A 26,814-nucleotide genomic window follows, 5' to 3' on the forward strand; every position below is an offset into this window, starting at 1 on the left:
ATAAAAAAGCAGCTGTTGCACCGTCCGCTAAATCATTTACAAGTGGAGAACATCAGGTCAGGCCATCTTAGCAAGTTCAGCCCATGAGCTGACCGAGCCTCCAACAATCCTAAAATTTCATCTCAGGATTTACAGGTATCCTGGTATCCACAGGTTTTCATGGGGTGTCCTAATTTTGTGCGTACTGCATGGTACCTGACCGCACATGAGCTTAAAGTCAACATGCCCAGTGCCAAGTACGGGCTAAAGGGATTGTCTGTGATCCAGAATGAACCACCCAACATCTGGACAAACTCTGCTGATCCCCTTCTATACACTTTTGGACATAATGACCCATTTCATTACATACACCAAAACCACCTGCTTTGTGTAGGGGGCGCCCCCCTCATGGCACCAAAACAGCTGTGACCTCTCAATGGACATGGACTCCACAAGACCTCTGAAGGCATCCTGTGAGCATCAGTAAGTCTCGGGACCCATGAACCTGTTGCCGGAGCACTTTGGGTAGGTACTGACTGCTGCATACCTACCAGACCTTCCACAGGAGCTGCCTGATGTTTGGGAGATGCTCTGAATGGAGCTATTCTGAATGGATGCCATTAGAAACAGATCATCAATTTAGGTCAGAGTTTAATGTTTTGGCTGATGCACAAGACACTCCTAACGCAGTGGATAGTGTGTGTGTGTGTGTGTCTGTGTGTCTGTGTGTGTTTACCACGAAAGCGTGTAATTTCACGCTTGTCCAGCAGATGGCGACACCGTACCACCCAAACGGAGGGTGTGAGCGTTCGCTGGCGCTACGTCTTCCTCCCCGCGTTCTGACCCCGGGGCTCCTCGCCACATCAGGCTGTTTGCTGTTCTGGGACAGAAGTGCCGAACTAAACTCCAGCTGACCCTGTTTAGGAGTCCGGCTCAGGCTTCAGGGCGAGCCGAACTCTTCCAGAACAAACAACAACAACAACAACAACACAAAGCCACAGCTGGAGCCCAGCGGAACCCCCGTCGAGGTCCCGGGAATAAGACGCAGGTGTCTACTCTCCGCTGAAGATGGCCGATGCCTTCGGGTTCTCCAGCTTCTCCAACGGCGCCGAGGCTGAGGAGGACCCCGCCGCTGCCTTCCTGGCGCAGCAGCAGAGCGAGATCGCCGGCATCGAGAGCGAGGCGGACGGGCTCGGAGCGACCGAAGGCAGGTCGCCTTCACGGGCGTTAGCTTAGCCTGTTAGCATTCGGGCTAAACAGAGGGAGGAGGAGGAGGAGGAGGGGGCAGATAACTAAACAGGATTATCTGATGCATAAACTGTATTTTAGAGTATTTATAGAGAATCAGACTTTTATAAAACTGATATTTTCTGCTACAAATGATCGCTTGTTTCAGTTGAAGCTAGCTAGTGCTAGCTAGCTTGACCGCTAATGCTAAATAGCTAGCTAGCATCCCTCGCTATGGAAAGCCAGTGCACACGAGCCATGTAGACAAGCTTATTAATTAAGACTAATTCATTAACCTAGCTAGCTCATTAAAGCCAGGGTTCTGATCATTTCCAGCCCGGCTAGCTGGCTAACTAGCTACTGTGCTGTCCAACCACTGGTAGAACAGCTAACTTCTGCTGGCAGGTTCCAGTGTGGTCACCTCATCTGTGCCTGGTTCATGATCTAGTCTAGAACATCTGTACTGTCAACCCATTAGAACAACTGGCTCTGGTAGGTTCTGGTAGATTTCAACCCAGTCAGCATATTCCTACCTAGTAGGTTAGTTAACCAGTGGAGAACCCCTGGACTGTCTGACCCCTGGTAGAACATCTACTGGCAGGTTCTGGTCGGTTCCAGTGTGATCAGTGTATCTTTACCTAGTTAATTTTCTGACCATCTGTTCCGTCAACCTTTATTAGAACAACTGGCTCTGGTAGGTTCTGGTAGGTTTCAACCCAGTCAGCATATTCCTACCTAGTAGGTTAGTTAACCAGTGGAGAACCCCTGGACTGTCTGACCCCTGGTAGAACATCTGCTGGAAGGTTCTGGTCGGTTCCAGTGTGATCAGAGCATCGCTACCATATTAGTTAACTAGTGTAGTGCATCTGTACTGTCCAACCCCTGGTAGAACAACTATACACAGCTATAACATAGTGGAACCTACTAAACATAGTAGGTTCCACTATGTTTACCTAGTTAATTATCTGACCATCTGTACTGTCAACCCTTGTTAGAACAACTGGCAGTAGGTTCTGGTAGGTTTCTAAGCATTCATCAGTATATTTCTACCTAATAGGTGAGTTAAAGAGTGGAGTACCCCTGGTAGAACAGCAATTGGCAGGTTTCAGTGTGGCCACTGTATCTCTGTCTAGTAACTTAACCAGCCTATAAATGTGTATGCTGTGAAATCCCTGGTAAAATAACTACCAGGATGTTCTGAAAGGTTTCAGTGCAATCAGAATATTTCTACCTAGGTTAGTTAATGAATGGAGTACCCCTGTACTGTCAACCCCTGGTAGAACAGCTACTGGCAGGTTCTGGGAGGTTTCAATGAATTCATCAGCATATTTCTACCTAATAGGTGAGTTAAGGAATGGAGTACCCCTGGTAGAACAACTACTAACAGGTTCCGGTAGGTTCCAGGGTGGCCACTGTGTCTCTGTCTAGTAACTTAACTAACCTATAAATGTGTATGCTGTGAAATCCCTGGTTAAATAACTACCATGAGGTTCTGGAAGGTTCCAAATGTGATCAGTGTATCTTTACCATGTTATTTAACTAGTGTAGTGCATCTGTACTGTCCAGCCCCTGGTAGAACAACTACTTGCAGGTTTCAGTGTGGCCACTGTATCTCTGTCTAGTAACTTAACTAGCCTATAAATGTGTATGCTGTGAAATCCCTGGTTAAATAACTACCATGATGTTCTGAAAGGTTTCAGTGCAATCAGAACATTTCTACCTTGTAGGTTAGTTAAAGAGTGGAGTACCCCTGGTAGAAGAACTATTGTCAGGTTCCTGTAGGTTCCAAAGTGGCCATTGTGTCTCTACCTAGTTGCTTAACTAGGCTAGTATGTGTATGCTGTGAAATCCCTGGTAAAATAACTACCAGGATGTTCTGGAAGGTTCCACATGTGATCAGCATATCTGTACCCTGTTTGTTAACTAGTGTAGTGCATCTGTACTGTCCAACCCCTGGTAGAACAACTACTGGCAGGTTCTTGAAGGTTCCAAAGTGGTCAGCATATCTTTACCTAGTTAATTATCTAGATTACTACTGTGGTTTTTTACCTCTGGTAAAAGGAGTTGTGTTGCCACCTCATTCTGAGCCAGCCGTTTACCTATAGGAGGACTCCCTAACAGTCGTATAGGTGGACAGGTTTCACAGCATTCCTGTTACGCTTGTAGTAATTCTGAGAGGCAAAACGAAAAGTGTTGCAAGACCAGAAACCGTGGATTTGACAAGCTGTGCCTCTTCTTTTCTTAAACCAGATGCGTTTGGAGAAGCACCTGCTGCAGCAGTGAACGGAGACATGTTTGAGGTGTGTATGTTCTGGTGTCACTGGCTTTGAAAAGAATTGAAATATCAGACGTTGTAGTTACGCTGTAGGCTGTTGTGCTGATCGTTTGTGTGTGGTTAGTCTGTTTAAACCTACACTGTTTACATGTAGTCTTTGCTGTGGAGTACTTAATCATATGAACCCACACTTATACGTTGCTAAATAGCCATCAGAGGGTTTCCTATGTTTTGTTTTGGTTTGGTTTTATATATATATATTTTTTTTTTATAAATAAATGGTTTAGGACTCAAATGGTGTAGCTGACAGCTATGCAGCCATCGCCCAGGTCGACCAGCTAAGGCAGGAGCCTGAAAGCTTGCGCAAGTGGCGGGAGGAGCAGAAGACCAGGCTGGAGCAGCTAGGTATACTATACATATACAGTGCAGTGCTGTTGACGTAGGATCTTGTTCCCACAACTTAGTAAGGAACAAGATCCTAAGTTAAGGCCACGTCTTAGAATCTTGTTCTCACTCCTTCCTAAGTCATGGCCACAACTTAATTGTCTTGTTCCTATGTCATACCAAGTAATAGCCATGACTTAGGATCTTGTTCCCACACCTTACTAAGTCATTGCCACGACTTAAGATCTTGTTCCCACAACTTAGTAAGGAACAAGATCCTAAGTTAAGACCACGTCTTAGAATCTTGTTCTCACTCCTTCCTAAGTCATGGCCACAACTTAATTGTCTTGTTCCTATGTCATACCAAGTAATAGCCATGACTTAGGATCTTGTTCCCACACCTTATTAAGTCATTGCCACGACTTAAGATCTTGTTCCCACAACTTAGTATTAGGGAACAAGATCCTAAGTTCAGGCCACGTCTTAGGATCTTGTTCTCACTCCATACTAAGTCATGGCCACTATCTAGTTTTATTTATATGGGATGTCACAAGCGAGCTCCGTAGAGTTTTCCATCACTGTGTTCATCATGAGAACATCTCCAAAGTTCTCCTCATGGAGTCTAGTATTATTTAGAGTTCTCCTCAGATCAACACCTGGTTTGGTGGTAAATCAGGCCTTAATGATGGTAAATCAGGTGAGTTGCTGCTGTGTCCAGGAGAACCCTGGAGGAACCAAGCTCTGTTTTTTAGATTAGCTCACAAGATTTAAAAATTAAAGAATTGGTTTAAAGTGTAATTATAAGACCATAACTGGACAAAAACAGATAAATAGGCATGTGAATGTGATGTAGTCTTCTGTATTGCTTATATATATTGTTTGTGTTATTGGAAATATACACAAGAAAGAGAGAGAAGTTCATTGACGTAGCGAGAGAGTGACCGAGAACTGTTGTTTTTGGTCTGCAGATTCAGCCTCTAAAGCCGCAGAGGTGGAGTGGAAGGAGAAAGCGAAGAAGGAGCTGGAGGACTGGCACCTGCACCAGCAAGAGCAAATGGAGAAGAATAAATCCAACAACAGGTATTTCCACCCAGCTACACCTGGTAGACGATAGTTGACTTTAGGACTTTGAGGTCGGTGTATTTTAGAGAAATATTTTTAGAGTATTTGAAATGAGAAGAATGTATTAGTAGAGTAGAGTTATTGATATGTTAGTTAGACGAGCACAGATTTAGGTGCTAATCTGAGCAAAAGCCCATTTCAGCATGAAAGTCCTTCATGAAGCTGCTGTAGAGAACGGCAGAAGCACACTATATAGACAAGTAGCGGGACAGCTTATAGTAGCTGAATGCGTTCGTTAGAAGGAGTGTCCACAAACCATCAGACGTATCGTTTTCTTAGATTCCATAGAAAGTTTTGCACAGTACTGTATAGTACACTGTCAATCCTGCACAGTAGAAATGCATTTAGGTAAAATCATCAGACGCATGAAACAGCTAGCTGTTAAAGGTGACCAGAATTCAGTAAATGGTTCATTTGAAGGCTACCTTGAGTACAGCTGACGCTCTTCTCCAGAGCGACTTACAAGGTTACTCGTATTACAGAGGTGAGCCAATGTTCTCGTCACTGGCCTCCTGTAGCTGCTGCCCTCATCAGATTTAAAACCCTGACTCTGGCCTACAAAGCCAAGAACGGACCAGCCCCTCCGTACTTGATGGCAATGGTCAAAAGCCGATCCGCACCTAGAGCCCTTCGAGCTTCAAGTACGGCTCGGCTCGACCCGCCGTCCCTCAAAACCCGCGGAAGACGAGCGTCCAGGCTTTTTTCTGTCCTGCACCAAAGTGGTGGAACGAGCTTCCCCTGGGAGTCTGAACGGCCGAGTCGCTCGCTGTCTTCAAACGCAGACTGAAGACCCACCTCTTCAGAGAGTACTTGGGCGAATAGAGTACTATGGTCACCTTATTGCCCTGTGTTTAGTAATGTCTAAGCTTAGAGGTATCTTTTGAATTATTAGTCTATTCTAACTAGCTGAGGCTTTCTTGGGTAAATTGCAAAGCGCTTTGTAAGTCGCTCTGGATAAGAGCGTCTGCTAAATGCCATAAATGTAAATGTAGTGTTCAGAGTCTTGCCCAAGGGCTCTTATTGGTGTAGCGCAGCATAGTCACCCAGACCAGGAATCAAACCCCAGTCTTCCAAATGCTGTGGTAGCTAGTGGTAGGTAGTGGTGGTATTATTTCCCCACAGAATCTTCTCGGCTTGTTGACGGCTTATTAACGGCTTATTAACATCTGTCTTGTGTGCTTTTTAACCACTTGTCTGAAACTGATTCTCTCTTCCCCAAACGTCTCTTACTTTCTCTCTCTTTTCTCTCCCATCTTCTTTTCCCCCTCTTTTGCCGACTCGCATACTAGGATCGCTGATAAGGCTTTCTACAAACAGCCCAACTCTGATGTGATAGGCTTTGTGTATGTGTCCAGTCATGTTCTCCTCCTGTCAAGGACCAATCAGCAAAAGCACATCATCACACAGTACCTCCTGTTAACCCCTTGTACAAGCTGTGGCCTGCTGACAAAAAAAAAAATCTCCAGCCTGACAAGCTTGATAAGCTTATTGTTACACTATATGGACAAAAGTATTGGGACACCTGCTCAGTCATCATTGTTTCATCTGAAATCAAGGTATTTAGAAGAAGAAAAAAAAGAGTAACTGGCTCTTTCTACTAAATTTTGGAGGAGGATTGCTGTATTTAATTGCATTCGGTAATAAGAGCATCAGAGAGATGCTCAACGACATCGTTTCAGAGAACACACTTCCATCACTGCTCCACAACCCAAATGCTGGGGGGCTTTACACCCCTCTAGCCCACGTCTGGCATTATTAGGCAGCATGGTGCCAATAGGCTCATGTTTATCTGCTCCAGAGAGTCCTATTCTATTGGCAGTGCTTCTCTACAGGGACTAAACAAGCTGCATGTGTGTGTATTTGCACATCTGTGTCAGCAGTGGGTGCAGCTTAAAGTAGCTGAATGCATTCATTAGAAGGGGTGTCCACAAACATTTGGTCATATAGTGTATGTCTTCTTTTTAGTTTGATGGTTTAGCTGGTCCACCAGCATAGTTAAAAAGTAACCTGACCAGGACATCCCATGTCCAAATATGTTCACATGACTATGTAGACCCTCAGGGTTTAAGGGGTGGATGAAGCACAATGCCCAAGATGTTCAGTATTGGCTTTTTCAGTGTGTAGTGAGGGGGGGGGGGGAGTCACTGGTGAAGTCTTCTTGCAGATTCTTCCTTTGTTGCAACAGCACACACACTAGCAGTCCAAAAGAACTGCTCACATGCAGGGACTGTGTGTCACACACTGATGCTTTGCAGCTGCTGCCAATGTGTTTATACTGTCTCTTGGCTTGAAGGATGAAATCCTCAACAAATCATGGATGCTCCACCAAGACAACGCAGGACTCCACACAGTTTCTCAAGTGTGGAGGTAAAAATCCAAATCCAGTCAGTGTAGAAGATCCGTGAACAGCAGTGAAGAATGTGTGGGAAGCAGGTCCTTCAGATCATTGAAAGCATGGCAAAGCAGTGTGAGGTTGTCCCCGAGAACCTCTCACAGATCCTCACTGTGCTTTGTTATACTGTCCTAAACCCAGCCAGCATGCTTATGTAGGGCTCATGTGGGTGGAACGTGGGCTAGGTGGGTTTCAGGTGGGTGTGGGCTCTGAGTGGGTTTGTACAGATACATTTGGACTTCCCAAATGGGCCTTTATTGTTATAGCCCACGTGAAGCTCACTTGGGTTCCTTCTAGCTTCGCCCTATGTACAGCGTACAGCCCAGATGGGATCCTGTCAACGACCCTGGTGGGACCCTGGAGGGGCCAACATGAGTATGTTATCTTTGAAGGAACTATTTCCCACACATTCTTCACTTCCGTAGGTAGGAATGTTCTTCTCCACCCAATCCAAGATATTTATTTATGTATTTTTTGGAGAACCTGGGTGGCATCTCGCATTTTCTCGCATCCATCACTTGTTGTGGGTTTCCTCCATTAGGTGAACAGGCAGGACACCCTTCATAACCAGTTGCCAAGCTTCACTGGAGGATTTAAGGGACTGCCCATGTGCATCACTGTAGTGAATGTGCTGAATGTGCATGTCTCCATTTAAATCCACAGGGTGATTGGTTACTGTAAGCCATTGTAGGAGCTGTACATACAGTAGCTCATCTTTCTCCATTGGTATACATTCCCCACACTAGGAGTTATTCATAATCCCATACTTTAAAAGGAATTCACTTATTTATGCTCCGCCCACATCCGTATTGCAACCTGCAGTGTTATTAATTTCAAATTATATTAAACTCCGCCCAGCCATAACATTAGCACCACTGACAGGTGAAGCGAAATACATGGATTATCCTCATCTACACCAGCTTCATCTGTCAAGGGGTGGCTATCAATTAGTCAGCAAGTAACCAGTTAGTTCAAGAACCAGACTAGAACTTTGACAGGAAGCAGATTGAGATGGCTAGGCAACTAGAAGGTCAGAGCATCTCCAAAAAATCAGGCAGGTCTTGTGGAGTGTTTCTGGTAGGCAGTGGTGGTCCGCACCTACCGAAAGTGCTCCAAGAAAGGACAGCCATGGATAAATAAGGTTCATTTATGTGATTTATGGAGGCCTCACCTCACTTTCTTACAGGACAGTTAGAAGGATCTGCTGCTTGTTAGAATCTGGGGCCAGATATCTCGCAGGATGCCTTCAGAGGTCTTGTGGAGGCCATGCCTTTAATGCTCAGATCTGTTGTGAAGGCTCAAGGGGGACCTACTCAATATTAGCCAGGTGGCATTCATGTTATAGCTGATCTGTGTGTGTATGTGTACCACCTACCTAATACTGGGAATACCACCCTTGGGTTGGATGACACTGGCGAGACGTTGTGGCAGGGTCTGTATTAGGGTGATGGTAGGTGTTTATTATAGAGGTTAGCTGCTCCACAGCGAAGCTCTGATTGCTCTGTACCATTATTCCTCTCTGGCATCAGTGGACCGTAGGGCACCACTGTTGTACTGTTGGCAGGCGCTCAGTCACGTAGAGAAGTCCCTTCTTGCCACATCTTCACTACAGCAGCTCTAGAACATCCCATGAAGTTATCGTTTTCCCAAATTCTACCACCTTTCACCCGGTACCCTATTATCATGCTCTTTTGGACATTAGTCAAATCGAGTCATTTGCCCGCGACGATCGTTTTGCACTCTGCTACAACTGACTGGTGTGCTCGCTTATTTAGACGGGCAGCAATTAATTATATCATAATCATACAGGACACCATTATTACAGTGTGTTTAATAGGTTGAAGCTTGATCAGTAGCATGTCTAACCTCACAACCATAGCTACGAACAGCTCATCTGGGGCGGAGCATGCATATGTCGATTCCTTTTCCATTCCATTTCATGGCTCCATTGGCATGGCATGTATCCGGTGTTACCAAGAGGCTTCCACTCGTCTCTCTATCCTAACGTTCCTCTGTATGTTCCTCCACAGAGCGTCAGAAGATGCCTTCGTGAAGGAGTGTGATGACGACAGTCCCGGCTCCGAGTGGGAGAAAGTGGCCCGTCTGTGCGACTTCAACCCCAAGACGAGCCGCCAGACTAAAGACGTGTCCCGGATGCGCTCCGTCCTCATTTCTCTGAAACAGACGCCTCTGGTCCGCTAAGACCTCATACCTCTGCTGCATCTCGCCTTTCCTCCCTCTCCCTGTCGCACTTTACTTTAGTACGATTCGACACACTAGCGGTTCAGGTTTATTTTTTTTAACAGCGTCACGTGAGGTGGATGATCTCTATTTAAACTTTTGGGCCCTGTTACACCCCATCGTTTCTACTGTAACGATAACAAACAAAGCCTTTCCCCTTTACAAAGTTTGCCTGTTTTTAAAAAAGTGATAAAAGGAATGATGTGCCTCCAGTGAAGGGGAGTAGAGGAGTGTTCGCATAGTGGTTTGACCGCTGTAGAGCATTGAGGGCCCGGTTTACATTTGGCATTTACTTCAGATGAAGCGATCAGATGTTCTAGTGGTTGTCCATCGGTTGGTAAAACGCTTGTTAAGTGGTTGTCCAACGGTTGAAGTAAGGCTTCTCCAATGGTTGTCCAATAATTGGTGTAGAGCTTTTCCAGTGATTGTCTAATGGTTGGTGCAGCACTTCTCCAATAGTTGTCCAATGATTGGTGTAGTACTTCTCCTCCTGTAGCTGTCCAAATGTTGGTGCAGTGCTTCTCCAATGGTTGTCCAATGGTTGCTGTACCAATGGTTGTCCAATAATTGGTTTAGACCATCTCCAACGATTGTCCAAGGAATAGTCTAGCTCGTTTCCAATGGTTGTCCAATGGTTAGTGTAGCGCAGTGGGTAACAGCACCACCTTCCCTGTGGCGGACTAGGATTCAATTCCCTCTACACCAATAAGAGTCCTTGGGCAAGACTCCTCTAACTCTACCCTTGCCTACCTGTGTACCTTCATTCATAATGTAAATGGCTCTGGAGAAGTGTCCGAGCATCAGCCAAATGCTGGGAATGTGAATCGGGGGAAGAGTTCAGTCCTCACTCGTGGCGTTTTCTTAAGATTTAGAAGCAGACACCTTTTATAGAAAGGTTTTACCCGTCCTCCCGTTGTCTGTTGATCAGCATTGACCTGTTTCCATCCAATCATCCTTGCTGGATCGTATATTCGTATGGATTTCCATTATATTCAGGAATATATACAGTACATTTCCAGTTCCTCAGCCAGTTTGAGAAAAGCAACATTTATCTGACGCATATATTTAACAGTTAACACATTCTTTCCAGACTTTATCTGCTTATTTATTGGTGGTCTTGTTTATACCATTTTAACCTACTGTATATTGGTTAGAGTTCTGTAGCAAGTTTGACTTGGCTTTATTAGTATCCCATGCATCGCCTTGAAGATGCAGTTAGTTTGGCATGTGTTAGTGTTCCTGACCTTACAGCTTTGAGGCCTTTTTCCACTTTGAACAGATTGAATACTGTTACTTGCCTTTCAGTTGACAGATTGTGGTTGACTGGCTGCCAAAGAGTCCATCAGTATGCCCTTGCTTGACTATAAAACTATTAAAAAATATATAATGCTAATAACAATTAATTAAAAATATCGGGACGGGTTTCCAGATGCTGTCTACTTTTGGCGATGAAGCATTTTTACAATGGAAGACATCGTGAACACGGGCTTAACGTAGGTCTGGACAGTCATCTCAAGCTGTTGATCATTTTTAGTAGATGATAGTTGGTAGAATTGTCCAAGAATTGTAATGAGAGCCTTTCTGAAATGTTCTGTTACTGAATTCTGATACCTTAATTGCATATGAGGGTGTGCGCGGTCGGGCCTAGAACTACAGACCATGCAATACTGAATTGTACAACTCAATAAAAATGAAATGGTGTTTTCAAATGGTGAGACTTTATTATTATTTTTTTTCAGTTCAAATAAGACAAAAAGGCCTTAAATCTCTTCAATACTGAACAAAGAGATTATGGACAAAAGTATTGGGACACCTGCTTATTCATTGTCTCTTCTAAAATCGAGGGTATTAAATGGTTTATCCTGCTTTTGTTGGAGGAACTGTCCCTACTGTCCAGGGAAGAAGGCCGTCGACTAGATTTTAGAGCATTGACTGATCACCACCACACCTCATCCTTAACTATGCAACTACACCCCTTCATCATTCCAGAGAACAGTTCTTCCACTGCTCCACAGCTCAATGGTGGGAGGCTTTACACCCCTCTACTAGCCCACGCCTGGCATTATAAGGCAGCACGGTGATGATAGATTCATGCTATCTGCTCCGGAGAGTCCTATTCTAGTGACCATACTTCTCTACAGGGGCTAGACAAGCTGTGTTTGTGTGCATTTGCACATCGGTCTCAGAGATGGGGACACAGAATCAGTAGCTGAATGCATTCATCAGAAGGGTGTCCACAAACATTTGGTCATATAGTGGAGTGTGGTTAGGCTAGCGTTGCTAACAAACTGAACTGATTGTCACCTATTACTAGTGCAGACCATGCTATTCTGAATCATACAAAAATATGTAGGCCATATATGGACAAAAGTATTGGGACACCTGTTTTGTTTCTTATGAGATCAAAGGTATTAAAGTTGATCCTGCTTTTGTTGGAGTAACTGTCTCTACTGTCCAGGGAAGAAGACTTTCTACTAGATTTTGAAGTACAATTGCTGAGAGGATTTGACTGTATTCAGCAAAATGGGAACAGAGAATCAGTAGCTGAATGCATTCATTAGAAGTGGTGTCCACATATAGTGGAGTAGTTTGGCTAGGCTAATTATAATAATAATAATAAAGAGCTTTTAAATGAGACAGAAAATAGCAGTTAGGCCTTAAATTGCTTTAATATTAAAGTGTTCTCAGAGATTCCACACACTGCATTACTCACACAGTCTGAGAGGTACAAATATAGCTGAAGCAAGATGCAATTAAACTTAAAAAAAAAAAGAGGGGGGGGGGGGGTACACCTACTGTCAGTAGGGACGTTCCTCAAGATGCCCCATTAAATGAAACACCTGCAATTAAAGTCCTAGAATGGCGCACACTGCCACAGCGCTAGCTGGAGGGGTCCGATTCTCCCTGAACATCTCTCTAATTGTCCCATAATAAATGCTTCAACCAAACAAACATCAACGTTAGGTCTGAAAACCTGAAGTCCATAGCTGTCGCTCAGGTGATGGAGTAACTGGTTGTGGTGCTTCTCGCCCTTTGCCCCACTCATCTCTCACTGTTTGGATTTCAGGGCTGTAACCGCCACCCCCACTATGATGGCGACGACGGTGAAGCCCTGGGCGAAGATACGCGTTCGCATGAGCAGCTGAGACTGGCGGGTTTTGCCATGCTTGAAGGCCCGAAGACCGTAGATCAATGCTCCCGCTGTCCCCAAGCAACCTGCGGAGAAACGAACACAAGAAAAATAACATCAATTCATTAAATGATCTGTTGTTTTTGAAGTAGCGGTATGTGAGAATGGGTATTTTTAGCTCCTGGGCTCCCCCTATAGTTATCTAGTGTGATTCACTTTTACACCACAGCTGTAAATACAAATTGCGCTCTGAGCGCCCTCTTGTGGAGAAGCTGAGATACACAAAAGCAGCATCTGAAGGTAGAGCAGCATGTGGGCTGAGGTGGTAGAGTAATACTACAGGATTTTACACTAATATGACTCTATGGATTCTGCAGCATTACACAGCAGTTCTGGAGAGAGGTTCTCCTCCTGCAGCTCCACCACCAAACCTCCATAGTGCAGTAGCAGCAGCAGCGCTCCGGCCCGGAGTGGGAATGACGGAGACGCCGTTCTCACCCTGTTCCAGTACTACTTTACTATGTTTTTGCAACATACACTATATGGACAAAAGTATTGGGACACCTGCTTATTAACTGCCTAAAGCATCGACAGCATTACAGCGATAGTTTGGCAAAAATGACCATTTTAGAGCAAGTCACATTGGTAAAGGCGGTAGTAGCATATACACTATAGACAAAAGTATTGGGACACCTGCTCATTTATTATTTCTTCCCAATTCAAGGGTATTTAAAAGAGTCTACCCTGCTTTTGTTGGAGTACCTGTCTCTACTGTCCAGTGAAGAAGGCTTTCTACTAGATTCTGGAGCATTGCTGTGAGGATTAGATTGCATTCAGCGACAAGAGCATTAGTGAGGTCAGGATGTCCAATGATTGAGCACCAACCCACCCTACCCCATCACAGAAGTATTGGATGGAGCACCATCATCATTCCAGAGAACACGGTTCTTCCACTGCTCCACAGCTCAATGCTGGGAGGCTTTATACCCTCTAGCCCACGCCTGGCATTATTAGGCAGCAGCATGGTGCCAATAGGTTCACGTTTATCTACTCCAGGGAGTCCTATTCTATTGGCAGTACTTCTCTACAGGGACTAGAGAAGCTCTGTGTCAGCAATGGGTGTGACTTTAAATATCCAAATGCATTCATTAGAAGGGGTGTCCACAAACATTTGGACATATAATGTACCAACATGTTTACCTTCGCTGTTCTGCTCCAGCTTACAAGCTGGACACTCCCTTTCCAGCCGGTCTCGGGTTTGAATGACTATTTAAACAGTCATTTCCTGTTCCTGTCCAGGTTTATTTTTGCAGGGAATCCCAGCTGGACTTTAAGGGAATCCTGATACTCATCACAGAAACCCTCTCAAGTCCAGGGGGAGCAAAGGTTTGGGGACAAACTGTCCAGATTCCTGTTGGTGTTTGCAGTCCCACAGCCTCTGAGACCAACAGAGCTCATGCTGGTCCACTGCTGAGGAACTGGAGAAGAAATGGCTCTTTCTAATTTACAGTTTTTCCAGAATCTCAGAAGTACTCAGCCTTCCAGGGCATGTTTGGGGTCCTTGCTGGAGGCCACCATCAGCCATTGCTGGAGGGGAAAATCGCCATGTCAGATCCTGCTGGTTGAGTAAAGTGGTGATTACACTGGCTGACCGAGGCATGAAGCACTGTCCTATATTCCCAATATCGTCACCAAATTGTAGCTACATATTATTGTATGATCACCAGGGAGGCAAAAATCCGAACCACAGACACCCCAAACTGATTTTTGGGTTTCTAGATGTTCTTAGGGTTAATCCAGGGCTACGCTACTTAATGTTTACCTGGATTTTAGCCCCGATTCCCAGCCCGGCTGAGTCTGTGCTGGTTGTCTCCAGTCTGCAGATCAATCAGCCGGCCTTTTGGCCTCCTGATTGCATTGGTCACTGGTCAGCAACTGGTCAGCAACAGCCAATTTTCAGCAGCTCCATTCATAAGACGCCAACACCCACCGCGTAAACAGGGTAGCCTCACCTCCAGCTCCCTCTGCAGTCCGTACAGACCCTGCTGACTCCATCTTCCCACCCACCCACCCACCACGGTCTATCCTAGGCAGCAGGTTGGGGTGGTGTAGTGTACTGTGATACCCAGTCTTCTCATACTCTGCTACGGCCTTTAAACGTCCTGTAGTGGACCCTAGGCTACATTTCCTACGTTAACCGTTGATGAAAACAGACATCCACCTACATAAACATTCATAAAGGCTCGTTCCAACAAGCGCCAGCAGTAATAAGGGCTGCGTTCGTCAGTTTCGCCATCATTTCACCTGTTATGACAAGTGAAGCTGTCGACTGTTTTGGTCACAGGTTTTAAATTCTTGCTTTTCTGAAACCAACACAGGGTCAAAAATACACATACGGCCCCCCTAATATTTGGTTAGCTGACCCTCAGCAAGCTGCTCAGCTGACCAGATACTTCTGGTAGCCATCAACAAGCTGCTGCTTCTTGATCTAGTTGGATATTTGACCTTGAGGTCAGGATTTTAGGATGCTTAAACGTTAGCATGCTTCCAGTCCTGCTGCATTCCACAACCACCTCAGATGTGAGTTTGGGGGTCACTGTCCTGTTGGGACACCCAAGTGCAGGGGTCCAAGTTTGTCCAGCTGATGGTCTGAGATTATCCCCTCATCCTGTGGCTGTTCTACCGGCAGCAAAACAGCCCCAGAGCGTGATGCTACCACCACCATGCTTCACAGCGGGTACACTGTTTTTGGGGTTCGGGCTTCACCTTCACTCCTCCAAACATAGCTCTGGTCATTGTGGCCTCATCGGCTAGGCAGGTTCCAGTGGGCTGGCTGTCCTGCAGGCTGTCCAGATGTTGCAGCTGTAGAAGCTCAGAGCTCATGGCTCCATGTTAAAGGTCATGAAGGTGTTCACCAGCTATTTAGGAGGAAGTGAGGCCAAATCACCACCAGTGATCAAACCCAGAGCAGGGATGAGTCTTAAAGCCTCCAGGCTATGAAACCCAGTCCAGTAATAATTCTGGAGCCCACCATCAACCCACCCCGGGACTTGTGTAACTGAGTGACGTCACTCACCGATAGGGACGAAGGGGTTCTCTTTGGTCTTGCGCATGAACTTCTCCTGGAAGCCCTCCTCTCTGTGCCGGGGCAGCGGGGTGAAGCCCTCTATGACGGGTGGGCTGCCCGGATTGAAGGCTGCGGCTCCGCGCGCCGCTGTCTGGGCCGCGCGCTCGTCGTGTACCGCGCTCGGAGCGACTGCCATACTTACCCCCCCTACTGCCGCTGCTGCCGCTGCTTCTACTGCTGCTGAACGATCACCAGCACTGCACACTGCCCCCTACAGGCCTGCAGGCCTCAGCACTGCCCCTGGCTTTCACTCACCTACCTGTCTCTTTATTATTATTATTATTATTATTATTATTATTATTATTATTACCACAATGTTCTTATCGCAAAATAATTAATTAAATCAAAACTGTTGTAAATATTATTACTACTACTACTACTAATAATAATAATTTATATCAACATGAATAAAAATACTGTTGTTAAAATTACTTATACTACTACTGATAATAATAATCAGCATTATTATTGTTATTATTATTATTATAACCATTATCATTGTCATCATCATTATCTTATATCAACACAGTGCTGTTATTGCAAAATAATTAATTAATTAACTCAAAACTGTTGTTAATATTACTACAACAACTACTACTACTACTACTAATAATAATAATAATAATAAATATTTTTACATCATTATTATTATTTTTTTAATGAGCATGGTTATTAATCCACTCAAGGGATGAGAAACATGAAATAAATTATAATAATTTGCAGGCACTGGTGCATGGTGATGTCATCAAAAAATCAAAAGATAATAATAACAAAGCAAAAAAAAAAACACATTTATTTTAGTGCTCTTGTACTGCTGCTGCTGATTTGTGTAATAATAATAATAATAATAATAATAATAATACATTGTGATGTTTATTATAAAACATTATTATTATTATTATTATTATTATTATTGGTGGTGTTGCTTTTACAATGTCAATATTAATGTAAAATAATATTTGTGCTTTCAATAAATAAATCAATATTAGCATTGCTGGCATTCTAACAATGTTCAAGATTAACATGAAATGATTGGTTAATATAACGTGGCTCCACCCACAGGTACATAGTGACATCATCAAAAACTGAGGATGATCTAGGAAAGCTAAAAGGGGGTCTGTGCCCGCACACAGCCAAATATCCCAAAATGCATCACGCACCAAGCTGCTGTTCCAATGGCAAAATTACTGTACTGCGTCCCCGCTGTCCCCCCGTCCCCTGTCCCCCGTCCCCCGTCCTCGTACGGACCTCGTCCAAACTTGCTGTACTTTACATTGAGAATCGCTGACTGTTGTAACTGAGGATTACAGGGAGAAACTCATCAGCCATCAGCCGCCCAATCCAAACACAGCTCCTCGGAAGCTCCTCCCACCTTCAAGACGCGTCAGGTCTCTGGTCTTCAAGCTGGAACATCTCGCTCATGAGGCGCTGAAATGCTCCGCTGTTGGAGAAAGGGGTCCCGCTCACCCCGCTGCAGCCGCGGCTGCGTGTCTGACTGTGAGCAGACTGCCCCTTTAACGCCCTTTAAACGGGAGCCCGGGCCAGCGCGGGTCGGGTGCACTCCTAACGACGTCAGACACGAGCGGGACACGAGCGGGACCCGCGCGCCGCCACGTCATCACGTCGCATTTATACGTCAGTACGTCGCGGCGGGGGGACTGGCGAGGGAAGATGGCGGCGCCAGAGGAGCAGGAATTATCTCAGGCTCAGACTGAGAAACTCCTCCAGTTTCAGGTACAGACGCCTTCGCTTTTGCGTGTAATCAGTGCTGACATACCGGAGGACGCGTGCGCTGCTCGCTGTGCGTGTTTACGGTCGCTGCTGAGCCCCGCGTCCCCGCGGTCTATCTGACGGAGGGCGATGTTGTCTCCAGCTAGGCTAAAGCTAGCCGCCGTGGCTAGTTAGCTAGCTAGCTGGCTAGTGCTAGTGCTAGTGCTAGTGCTAGTGCTAGCTAAGCTGCTTCGCCTCGGCGTTTATCACATCTACCCGGCAGGGGGGCAGCGGCGGGGCAGCGGCGGGTCGGGGGCAGCTCTGGGGGGCGCGGGGGTTGGCCGGCTGGCCGGCCGGCCGCTCCTTTAGCCGCCGCCGCTGTCAGTCACCATCAGCTTTGTTGGCTGAAGTCGCTAGCTGGTTACTCAGCATTCAGCAGCCCCTCGTCCTCCGCTACAGGACCGCAGGACTCCCGGCTGTAATCTGCTCGCTGGATCTGAAGGGTTGAGAGGTAGTTAGGAGCTCAGGAGATACGGGGTTAGGCTCGCTGTCCGCCTGCTTTCAGTATTAATCAGACTGAGCTCCTGTGAACAGCCCCGGGATATTAAACCGCCTCAGCTCGTTCAACCCCACCGCCTCAACCCCACCGCCTCAACCCCACCGCCTCAACCCGCCCCGAAACACCACTGAGAGCAGGGCTGGTTCCAGTGACCGTTATAGGAGCAGTAATTATAATAATAATAATTATAATAATAGGAATAATAGTAATAATAGTTATAGTAGTAATAATAATAGTATGAGTAATAATAGTTATATTAATAGTAATAATAGTTATAGTTATAGTAATAATTAAACTAATAGTAGTAATAATAGTTATATTAATAGTAATAAAAATAGTTGTAGTAATAAGTTTAACTAATAGTAGTAATAATAGTTATAGTAGTAGTAGTAATAATAGTTATAGTAGTAATAATAGTAGTAGTAGTAATAATAGTAATAGTAGTAGTAATAATAGTAGTAGTAATAATAGTTATAGTAATAGTAGTAGTAATAATAGTTATAGTAATAGTAGTAGTAATAATAGTTATAGTAGTAGTAATAATAGTTATAGTAATAGTAGTAATAATAGTAATAGTAGTAATAATAGTAGTAGTAGTAATAATAGTTATAGTAGTAGTAATAATAGTAGTAGTAATAATAGTTATAGTAATAGTAATAATAGTTATAGTAGTAGTAGTAGTAGTAATAATAGTTATAGTAGTAGTAATAATAGTAATAGTAATAGTAGTAATAATAGTAGTAGTAGTTATAGTAGTAGTAGTAATAATAGTTATAGTAGTTATAGTAGTAGTAGTAATAATAGTAATAGTAGTAGTAGTAATAATAGTTATAGTAGTTATAGTAGTAGTAGTAATAATAGTAATAGTAGTAGTAGTAATAATAGTTATAGTAGTAGTAGTAATAATAGTTATAGTAGTAGTAGTAATAATAGTTATAGTAGTAGTAATAATAGTAATAGTAGTAGTAGTAATAATAGTTATAGTAATAGTAGTAATAATAGTAGTAGTAGTAATAATAGTAATAGTAATAATAGTAGTAGTAGTAATAATAGTAATAGTAATAATAGTTATAGTAGTAGTAATAATAGTAAGAACAGTTATAGTAGTAGTAGTAATAATAGTTAAACTGATAGTAGAAGTAATAGTAGTAGTAGTAGTAGTGTGGGGCTGGATGATATGTCAGAAATATTGCTATACCTGAATGCAATTTCACAGCACATGTTACTCAGCACAGTATTGAGGTGTAATAAGAGTTGATTTTGTATGTAAAGCTATATATTGTTTCTCTCAGGCGAAATTCTCATATCTCCAAAACAGCAGCTTTACACAAGAAAGAAAAATCTTACTAACATTCAGTTCAAATCAAAGTAAAAAGTTGTTTCATAGTTTTTCTATCGGTCTGTTTAGCATGACCTTCCGACGATGACAATTTCCAGTAAATTACAAATACAAAAAGTCAAGCTGAGAAATATAACAAAAATTGAGTTTCTGTGTGGTTTTTGTGTAAATATAATATTTTTCTTTATGACGTTATAAATCTGTAATACATCCCTACTCCTCGTATCCCGTTAAATGGGTCTGAAACGAGCAGGTCTTCACCGAAGAGAACAGCAGGGAAACTCCTTAACTGATTCAGAGCTAAAAATCTATAGGTGTGGTCTGTCCTTGATGTATAATTAATAATAAATATTAAAAATCCTTCTTTTTGCCCTCAAAGGACCTGACAGGACTGGAGTCAATGGACCAATGTCGCCGCACATTAGAACAGCACAATTGGAACATTGAGGTGAGCGCGGATGAGGGAGATCAATGACTCCTTTCACAGAGATGCTTGGAGTGACCTTTTGGCAGCTTGAAATGCATTGTTGTAATGGAGAATCTCATTGTCTTGCAGGCCGCCGTACAAGACAGACTAAATGAGCAGGAGGGAGTTCCGAGTGTCTTTAACCCGCCACCCGCCAGACCCTTACAGGTCAACACAGCAGACCACAGAGTGTATAGCTATATTGTCTCAAGGCCACAGCCCAGAGTAAGTGCCTCGCTTGCCTCTGATACTGACGTTTTGGTTTGTTAATGTTGGCAAATGTGTTTACGCTCTCCTTTATTCCTTACCTTCTTCTTTTCTTTCTCTTTTTTATTATTTTTTTTAGGGATTATTAGGTTGGAGTTACTATTTGATAATGCTCCCATTCAGGTTTACGTATTACACACTTCTGGACATATTCAGGTGACCCATTTCTGCTACCACCACCTTGTTTGATTCAGAGTGCACCGTATGTGTAATGTTTGTTAAATGATCTGATCAACGTCTTGTCCTTCTGTTCAGGTTTGCCCTGAGATTCATTAGGCCAGATCCTCGGGGTCGTGTCACAGATCCTGTTGGAGACGTGGTGTCCTTTATTCATAGTTTTGAAGAGAAATATGGGCGATCACATCCTGTTTTCTACCAGGGAACATATAGTCAGGTTTGTTTACACATCGTCGTTCCGAACTACAACTTTTTCCTTTCCGATAAAGATACCAGACTTTCAAGCATGTGCCGATACAGAGAACAGAAACCCACACCAGCCCTGACTTAAACACCCGATAGACAGCTATAAATCCTGATATTAATAACATTCCACTTTTTATAGGTTGTGCTTGTTTATATATTTTATCTAATATGCTTGAAAGAGCAGCGTTTACTGGTTGACTAACTGCACATTTAAAAAGTTTCAAGCTATGAGAAAATTTAAAATTCCACAATGCAGAAACACATGCAGGTAGGGAAGCATAATCTGACTAAGCTTTACCAAACGTCTTTTAACTGGTGTTTAAATTCACATTTCAGAGCCTCTAAACTACTAAGCTGCTAAACTCAGCTTTTGGTTTCAGATCCAAAAAACAAAATTTTATTAAATGTCTGTTTAATGGTAATGACAGGCTTTTACTGATTATTTAAACATTTAGTTTCAGGAAAAAAGATGCAAACCAAAAAAGATTTATGTAAATAAATAATAATATTAATAAAATAAAGTAGCTTCATGGTATCTGTGCTCTCTATTGCCGATATGGTATCAGAATCAGTGCACCACTATTTATAACATTAAAAAATTCTTCACCTTTGTTCCCCTGTGCTTCCCGCAGGCTCTGAATGATGCCAAACGAGAACTTCGCTACTTGTTAGTTTACCTCCATGGCGAAGACCACCAGGACACTGATGAATTCTGCCGGTAGGTTGGAGATGGTCTTCATAATGGTTAAACGTGTGGATTTGTCCACTCACGCTTTCAGTTTGTCCTAATGTCCTGATTTTCCTTCACGTTCCTCCCTCAGAAGCACGTTATGTACTGAAGAGGTACTCACCTTCATCAACACACGGATGCTCTTCTGGGCATGTTCCACAAGCAGGCCTGAGGGATACAGAGGTACTCACACAGTCTGGTTCAGTTCTGTTTCACTATGGCCTGACAATCGCCGGTTCGAACCTGGGTCATGCTGCCTGTAATCAGCAGCCAGAGCCCAAGGGAGCACAATTGGCCTTGCTCTCTCTGGGTGGGAAGATAGTGCTTTCTCTCCCAACTGGCCGGCACGGGAATCAGAGCTGGGTACCCGTTGGTTGCCCGGTGACGTTGCGTGGGGGCAGGTGGTGGCTGATTGCCCAAGGCATGTGTCAGTCCTCACCCTCCTTACCAGTGTCAGGGGCGTTACATGTGATGGGGAGAGAGTACTAACGAGTGGGTTGGGTCATTTTTTAATTTAAGACTCTATTAAATGTTACTTTTTTATCTCTAAGTTAAATCTAAACTGGATCTTCTGCTCAATCTGTACTTCCATCAGAAAGAGAGAGATCCTGACTGAGAAACCTATTCATTTGTCATTATGGCTGCAAGGCATATCTGTTGAAAGCTGTGATAGACCAAACCTCACCATACTGTTGTGTGCAGTGTCCCAGGCCTTACGGGAGAACACTTACCCCTTCCTGGCCATGATCATGCTGAAGGACCGCAAGATGACAGTTGTGGGGCGGCTGGAGGGTCTGATCCAGCCAGAGGATCTCATCAACCAGCTCACCTTCATCATGGAGGCCAATCAGACCTACCTGATGTCTGAACGGCTTGAGAGGTGAGATGAGGCACAAAGTAACCAGGTCTGTAACACACACCCTAATGAACTAGGGGCAGTGAGTAAACGCCCACCCAGAGAGGTGGGCAGCCAACTCCGGCACTCTGGGAGCGGAGAGGGTGAGGGGCCTTGCTCAAGGGTTTGTCCCTGCAGCTCTGAGGGACTGGTGAGGGACTTGCCACTGTTGCCTTTGGCTGCTCACCGGGGGTCTTCTGTTTTATGTGGTGTTAATCTTTTGTCTTACTGGATTTCTGCGAAGCCCTCGCCCACCACAAACATTGCAGTCTAGCCCCCTGACAAAGATGCTTGAGTTTGTAATAATGAAAGTGGAAGTTTATGGTGGCCTGGGAGGATCACAAACACTTTACGACCTGTCTGAGCATCACCGCTTTCCTCCTGTTCCTTCTTAAAGGTTAATCGAGTGATCCGAGCTCCAATATCCTGTACAGCACAACTCTACAGGCTCTTGATTTGACATTTGTGTCTATGTCTGTCAGGGAGGAGAGAAACCAGACACAGGTGCTGCGGCAGCAGCAGGACGAGGCGTACCTGGCCTCCTTGCGTGCGGACCAGGAGAAGGAGCGGAGGAAGAAGGAGGAGCAGGAGCAGAGACGGCAGGAGGAGGAGGCCGCCCGCCAGAGCGTTCTGGCAGAGGAGAGGAGGCGCAGGGTCAGCAGCTCCACACTCACAAACCACGACACACGCGGCCTCTTACAAAACTCAGGAGGCCACCTGTTGAATCTTTTTGGCTGATGGCAGATTTATTAGGCTTTGGTTAATAAAGGCCTTAGTTATAGCAGTAGCATTCAGGTACAGCAAGAGTGCACCTGCACTGGTGTTGCTTACGCCATTAAATGTTACATTTGACTGATTGGCTGATTTCAATTTTGCAACCCTAAATATTCCCCTTCTCCTAATCAGCCAAGATCTGTGGCCGGATTCACAAAAAAAAGAAATTCCTCCTAGATGTGTGTGGGTTTGGTTTTTTGTTAACTTCATACTGAAGATAATTTCTTATATTTTTGTTAAAAAATCTCAAGAATGTTCTTATTTTCTTTACTTTTAGGAAATAATCTAAAAACAATCACTTTTTTTTTTTTTTTACTATTTTCTTAATCTTACGATAAACTCGATAAACACTGAGTTTATCACACTTAACTCAGAAGGAATTCAGAAGGTCAGTCTCTAAATGATCAGTTTAAAAAGCTGAATTACAAACACGGTCTAATTTAACAGGATAAGAGATTTTATTTTATTATAGTACTGTTCGTTTCTACATGAGGAAGAATATGGCTTTCTGATGTCATGCCACAGTTCTCTGTCTCCTGCTGGCTGTTTCTTTCACTGTCACTTTAGAAATATATATTTATTTATTTGATGCTTCTGATTTTCTCCATTTTACATGGATTTAACTGAGAAGAGAACATTTTAATCTTGTCGTTTATGATGGGCTGTGAAATGTAAAAGACTGTTACAAAGATCACATTTAGTGTCTAACAAAATCTTAAGAAAATAATAAGACTTTCTGAAGAGAATATATATTTATTTTATTATTTATTAATTTTTTTGTATTATTTATTTATTTGAGAATTGCATTTAATAATATTGGGCCTCATTCTCCTGTTCAACTGTTTTTTTTTAAGAATAATAATTCTTATATTCTCGTTCTGACACTTTGACCAGTGTTTATAATTTGGGATGTGCTTAGTTTGTGAGGTCAGTGGGATCCATCATTATAAGAGCAGAGCCACGAACCGTTCTGCACTTCATAAACACGTCACAAATCTGACACCGACTTTCTGCTACGATTTTTCTCAAGAACACATTGAACACTTTTCTTGGGACGTTGCAGTTGAATGAGGGCTAATTTTATGAATTTATGATTCTTCACACAGCTTATATGAACCTGCCCCCCAATCTTCGCAGTGTTTTTGTGCTGGAATTGAAGCCTGATAGCCACCAGTTAGCACTACGTAAAATCTCATAATGCCCAAATCGTCACACACTCGCCTTAAACCAATCTCTAATAGTCTTGCTAATGCGGTTTCAGACCCTGTATGACTCAGTGTTTTCTGTAAACACGGGCTGAAGTACAGACAGAATTCTGTGTTTTGACTGAACCATAGCCTTGGCGTGCTTTAAAGGGGCAGTGGCTGCTGTGATGACTGATGGCGATGTGATTCCTGTTGGCTTTGTTTATAACGGCTGTCTGCTGTTCTCATGTTCACAGACACTTGAAGAGGAAAAGGAGCGGAAGTCCGAGTGTCTTCCCCCGGAGCCGGCTCTGGACGACCCGGACAGCGTCAAAATAGTGTTCAAGCTGCCGAACGACACGCGTGTAGAGCGACGGTTCCTCTTCTCTCAGTCTCTGGCGGTAAGGGCCTCCTGAAGCCGGTAGATTCATCTTAACTTAGAAGTGTGTTTACAGACAACTTCTTCTCGTACCTGAGAAGTGCACTTTAAAGTGCTGTACTGATTCTGGTCAAGTTCAGGAGATGCTGAAAATAAGCCCAGTCTTCGGTGGAACTGCGGCCGGGTCTTTTGGGCCATGACAACAAAGCTAAGGAACCCCCTCAGCAGATCTATGGTACAAAGGGTCCGTCAGTTCTCTGACTTCCAGAATAATCCCAACTGGAAAACTATTGATCACGTTAGTAGTGAAAGTTCGATTTTATAGACATCCTGGTAGAATTTTGTTAAATCAAGTGATTTGTCCAATGATAACCATTTTTATGCTGAGAAACAACACACAAACCTTGTATCTCCGTGGTCACAGTTTTTCACTTTTAGGCATAAAAATGTTTTCAAATTTCCTGAGAAATGGACCAATAGAAATGCTTAAAAATGTCTTGGAATTAAATTAAATTACATTGATTTCCAAGTCAAGATATGTTTTTTTTTTTTGTGGAGATATGAGTTTTAGTTTCAACCGCAACCGTTTGCTGTCTGTTGCTCCCCCTAGAGGTAAAAAAATTTGCTCTGCTGTATCTGTAACTCTTAATGTTGAAACAGAGGAGAGTTCCCCCTCTGTTAGGTAGCAGTGGGCGGCGACCTTCTAAATGTTGACAACCCTATTTGGTGCCCGAAGCAGAACAGCATCTGATTGGCTTATTTCTGCCCTAGCCACTCCTCACTAGGTCTCGCCTCTGCACTCATCATCAACCCTGTAAATGTGCTGATCTTGAGGCTGGATTTACCCTTTACAGGCCGCTCCGTTGCACTTGTGTTAACCTGTATGAAGAAGAATGGGCAAACCGGTGAAATTCTAAATTTTCTAAAGTGTATTTATATATTTTGTGCCCCTTTAGGTAATCTACGACTTCCTGTTTTCCTTGAAAGAGACTCCAGAGAAATTCCAAATTGTAACGAACTTCCCACGCCGGGTGCTGCCCTGCCTGCCCACAGAGGAGCAGCCAAACCCCCCCACGCTGAAGGAGGCCGGCCTGAGCCGGTCAGAGGTGCTTTTCGTGCAGGACCTCACAGACGATTGACATTTAGCTTAACTCCTCCTCCTTGCATACAACTCTACTCGCCCCACCCTCCCTTCCACCTCCCTCCCTCCCTCCCTCCCTCCAGCTCCCGGTTTTTCTTTTCGGTTCTGTGAAACAGCCACTGTGTACAAGGGATCACTAAAATTTCCTTTAATTAAAATAAGGATTTGACCTACCCAACCAACCAACCCGCTTACCCACCCACTCTCCCAACCCCGTACCCTCCCTCCCTCCTTCCCTCTCCACAGGTAACACTTTCTGTAAGCTGAGCGCAAAGTTAACAGCCCTGTAAATATGACCTAGATATTTAAAGACGAGCCTGAATTCAGTCCACAAATTTTTTTTTTTTTTTTTTTTTTGTTTTACTTTTCTTTTTTTTTTCTTTTTTTTAATGCAAATCAAAGTCGACCATCTAATGTATCTGCCATACGATGACCAAATGAGTGTTGATTGAAGTATCTGACAGGATGTCTGCAGCTCATAACAATTTGGGAGGGGAAAAAAAATTTAAAAACAATAAAATAAAAAAAATAACGCAACAAAAAAAGCAACAACGAAAGGCCACATCTTTTCTATGTGGCTCTGTATCTATAGTAGTAAAGTCTGCCCATAGTGTGCCTGTGGTAATTCATGAATGCCTATTTTGCCCATCTTCCATCTGACTGGGCCGGTCATGTAAAGATGTAATTTTCCAATTCTAAATTAAACATTTTAAAATGTCGGTGTGGTTTGACTTTGATAACACTCTAGTTCCAGCTCTCGGTAACCTTTGCATTGCAGCTTGCTGCGGACATCGCTGACCTTAAAGCCATGTCAGTTTTAATATTTTTGTAGGTATGTGAAAAAAAACAACAAAAAAACAAAAACAATAAAATTATTATGCCAAAGTACGGGTTAAAATATTTTTTTTATTTCACAGGAAAAGAAGGGGGTCTGGTTTCGGGTGGATTGGTGTTTTCTGGGGATGTCCTGATCAAGTGTTTTTACCCCCCCCCTACCTAATCCGATCCAAGTCTCTTATTGCTGACTGTCGTCCGATTTCCAAGGATATATTTCAAGCCGAAATACTACA

General features: G+C 43.7%; 3 protein-coding genes across 4 annotated transcripts; 2 read left to right on the plus strand and 1 right to left on the minus strand.

Moving 5' to 3' along the window:
* Nucleotides 1-762: 762 nt before the first annotated feature.
* cltb (clathrin, light chain B) lies at nt 763-11,329 on the plus strand. 2 transcript variants are annotated; one of them, XM_072693069.1, is made up of 6 exons: nt 763-1,186; nt 3,457-3,506; nt 3,769-3,886; nt 4,834-4,945; nt 6,277-6,330; nt 9,410-11,329. In XM_072693069.1, the coding sequence occupies exons 1-6, from the start codon at nt 1,048-1,050 to the stop codon at nt 9,579-9,581; spliced, it is 645 nt and encodes a 214-aa protein (XP_072549170.1). In that variant the 5' UTR covers nt 763-1,047; the 3' UTR covers nt 9,582-11,329. The 2 variants fall into 2 exon arrangements, with proteins under 2 accessions (XP_072549170.1, XP_072549171.1); XM_072693070.1 differs by lacking the exon at nt 6,277-6,330.
* higd2a (HIG1 hypoxia inducible domain family, member 2A) lies at nt 11,322-16,063 on the minus strand. The gene is made up of 2 exons (XM_072693071.1): nt 15,827-16,063; nt 11,322-12,836 (listed from the first exon to the last, which is right to left on the minus strand). The coding sequence occupies exons 1-2, from the start codon at nt 16,011-16,013 to the stop codon at nt 12,670-12,672; spliced, it is 354 nt and encodes a 117-aa protein (XP_072549172.1). The 5' UTR covers nt 16,014-16,063; the 3' UTR covers nt 11,322-12,669.
* Nucleotides 16,064-17,504: 1,441 nt separating this feature from the next.
* Nucleotides 17,505-26,463, plus strand: faf2 (Fas associated factor family member 2). The gene is made up of 11 exons (XM_072693494.1): nt 17,505-17,611; nt 19,865-19,933; nt 20,042-20,176; nt 20,298-20,374; nt 20,474-20,612; nt 21,274-21,359; nt 21,463-21,554; nt 22,074-22,251; nt 22,749-22,920; nt 24,482-24,625; nt 25,560-26,463. Exons 1-11 carry the CDS (start codon nt 17,549-17,551, stop codon nt 25,740-25,742), a joined length of 1,338 nt encoding a protein of 445 aa, XP_072549595.1. The 5' UTR covers nt 17,505-17,548; the 3' UTR covers nt 25,743-26,463.
* The last annotated feature ends 351 nt before the right edge of the window (nt 26,464-26,814 follow it).

Source organism: Salminus brasiliensis, chromosome 12, assembly GCF_030463535.1.
Source record: "Salminus brasiliensis chromosome 12, fSalBra1.hap2, whole genome shotgun sequence".
In the NCBI taxonomy this organism is placed as follows: Eukaryota; Metazoa; Chordata; class Actinopteri; order Characiformes; family Bryconidae; genus Salminus; species Salminus brasiliensis.

Excerpts from the sequence above, each read along its gene's own strand:
- cltb (XM_072693069.1), top strand. The coding sequence starts at position 1,048 with ATGGCCGATGCCTTCGGGTTCTCCAGCTTCTCCAACGGCGCCGAGGCT. Across the intron at positions 3,887-4,833 it reads GACCAGGCTGGAGCAGCTAG|ATTCAGCCTCTAAAGCCGCA; the intron begins GTATACTATACA and ends TTTGGTCTGCAG. Across the intron at positions 4,946-6,276 it reads AAGAATAAATCCAACAACAG|GATCGCTGATAAGGCTTTCT; the intron begins GTATTTCCACCC and ends CTCGCATACTAG.
- faf2 (XM_072693494.1), top strand. The coding sequence starts at position 17,549 with ATGGCGGCGCCAGAGGAGCAGGAATTATCTCAGGCTCAGACTGAGAAA. Across the intron at positions 21,360-21,462 it reads GACACTGATGAATTCTGCCG|AAGCACGTTATGTACTGAAG; the intron begins GTAGGTTGGAGA and ends TTCCTCCCTCAG. Across the intron at positions 22,252-22,748 it reads ATGTCTGAACGGCTTGAGAG|GGAGGAGAGAAACCAGACAC; the intron begins GTGAGATGAGGC and ends TATGTCTGTCAG.
- higd2a (XM_072693071.1), bottom strand. The coding sequence starts at position 16,013 with ATGGCAGTCGCTCCGAGCGCGGTACACGACGAGCGCGCGGCCCAGACA. Across the intron at positions 12,837-15,826 it reads GAACCCCTTCGTCCCTATCG|GTTGCTTGGGGACAGCGGGA; the intron begins GTGAGTGACGTC and ends GTTTCTCCGCAG.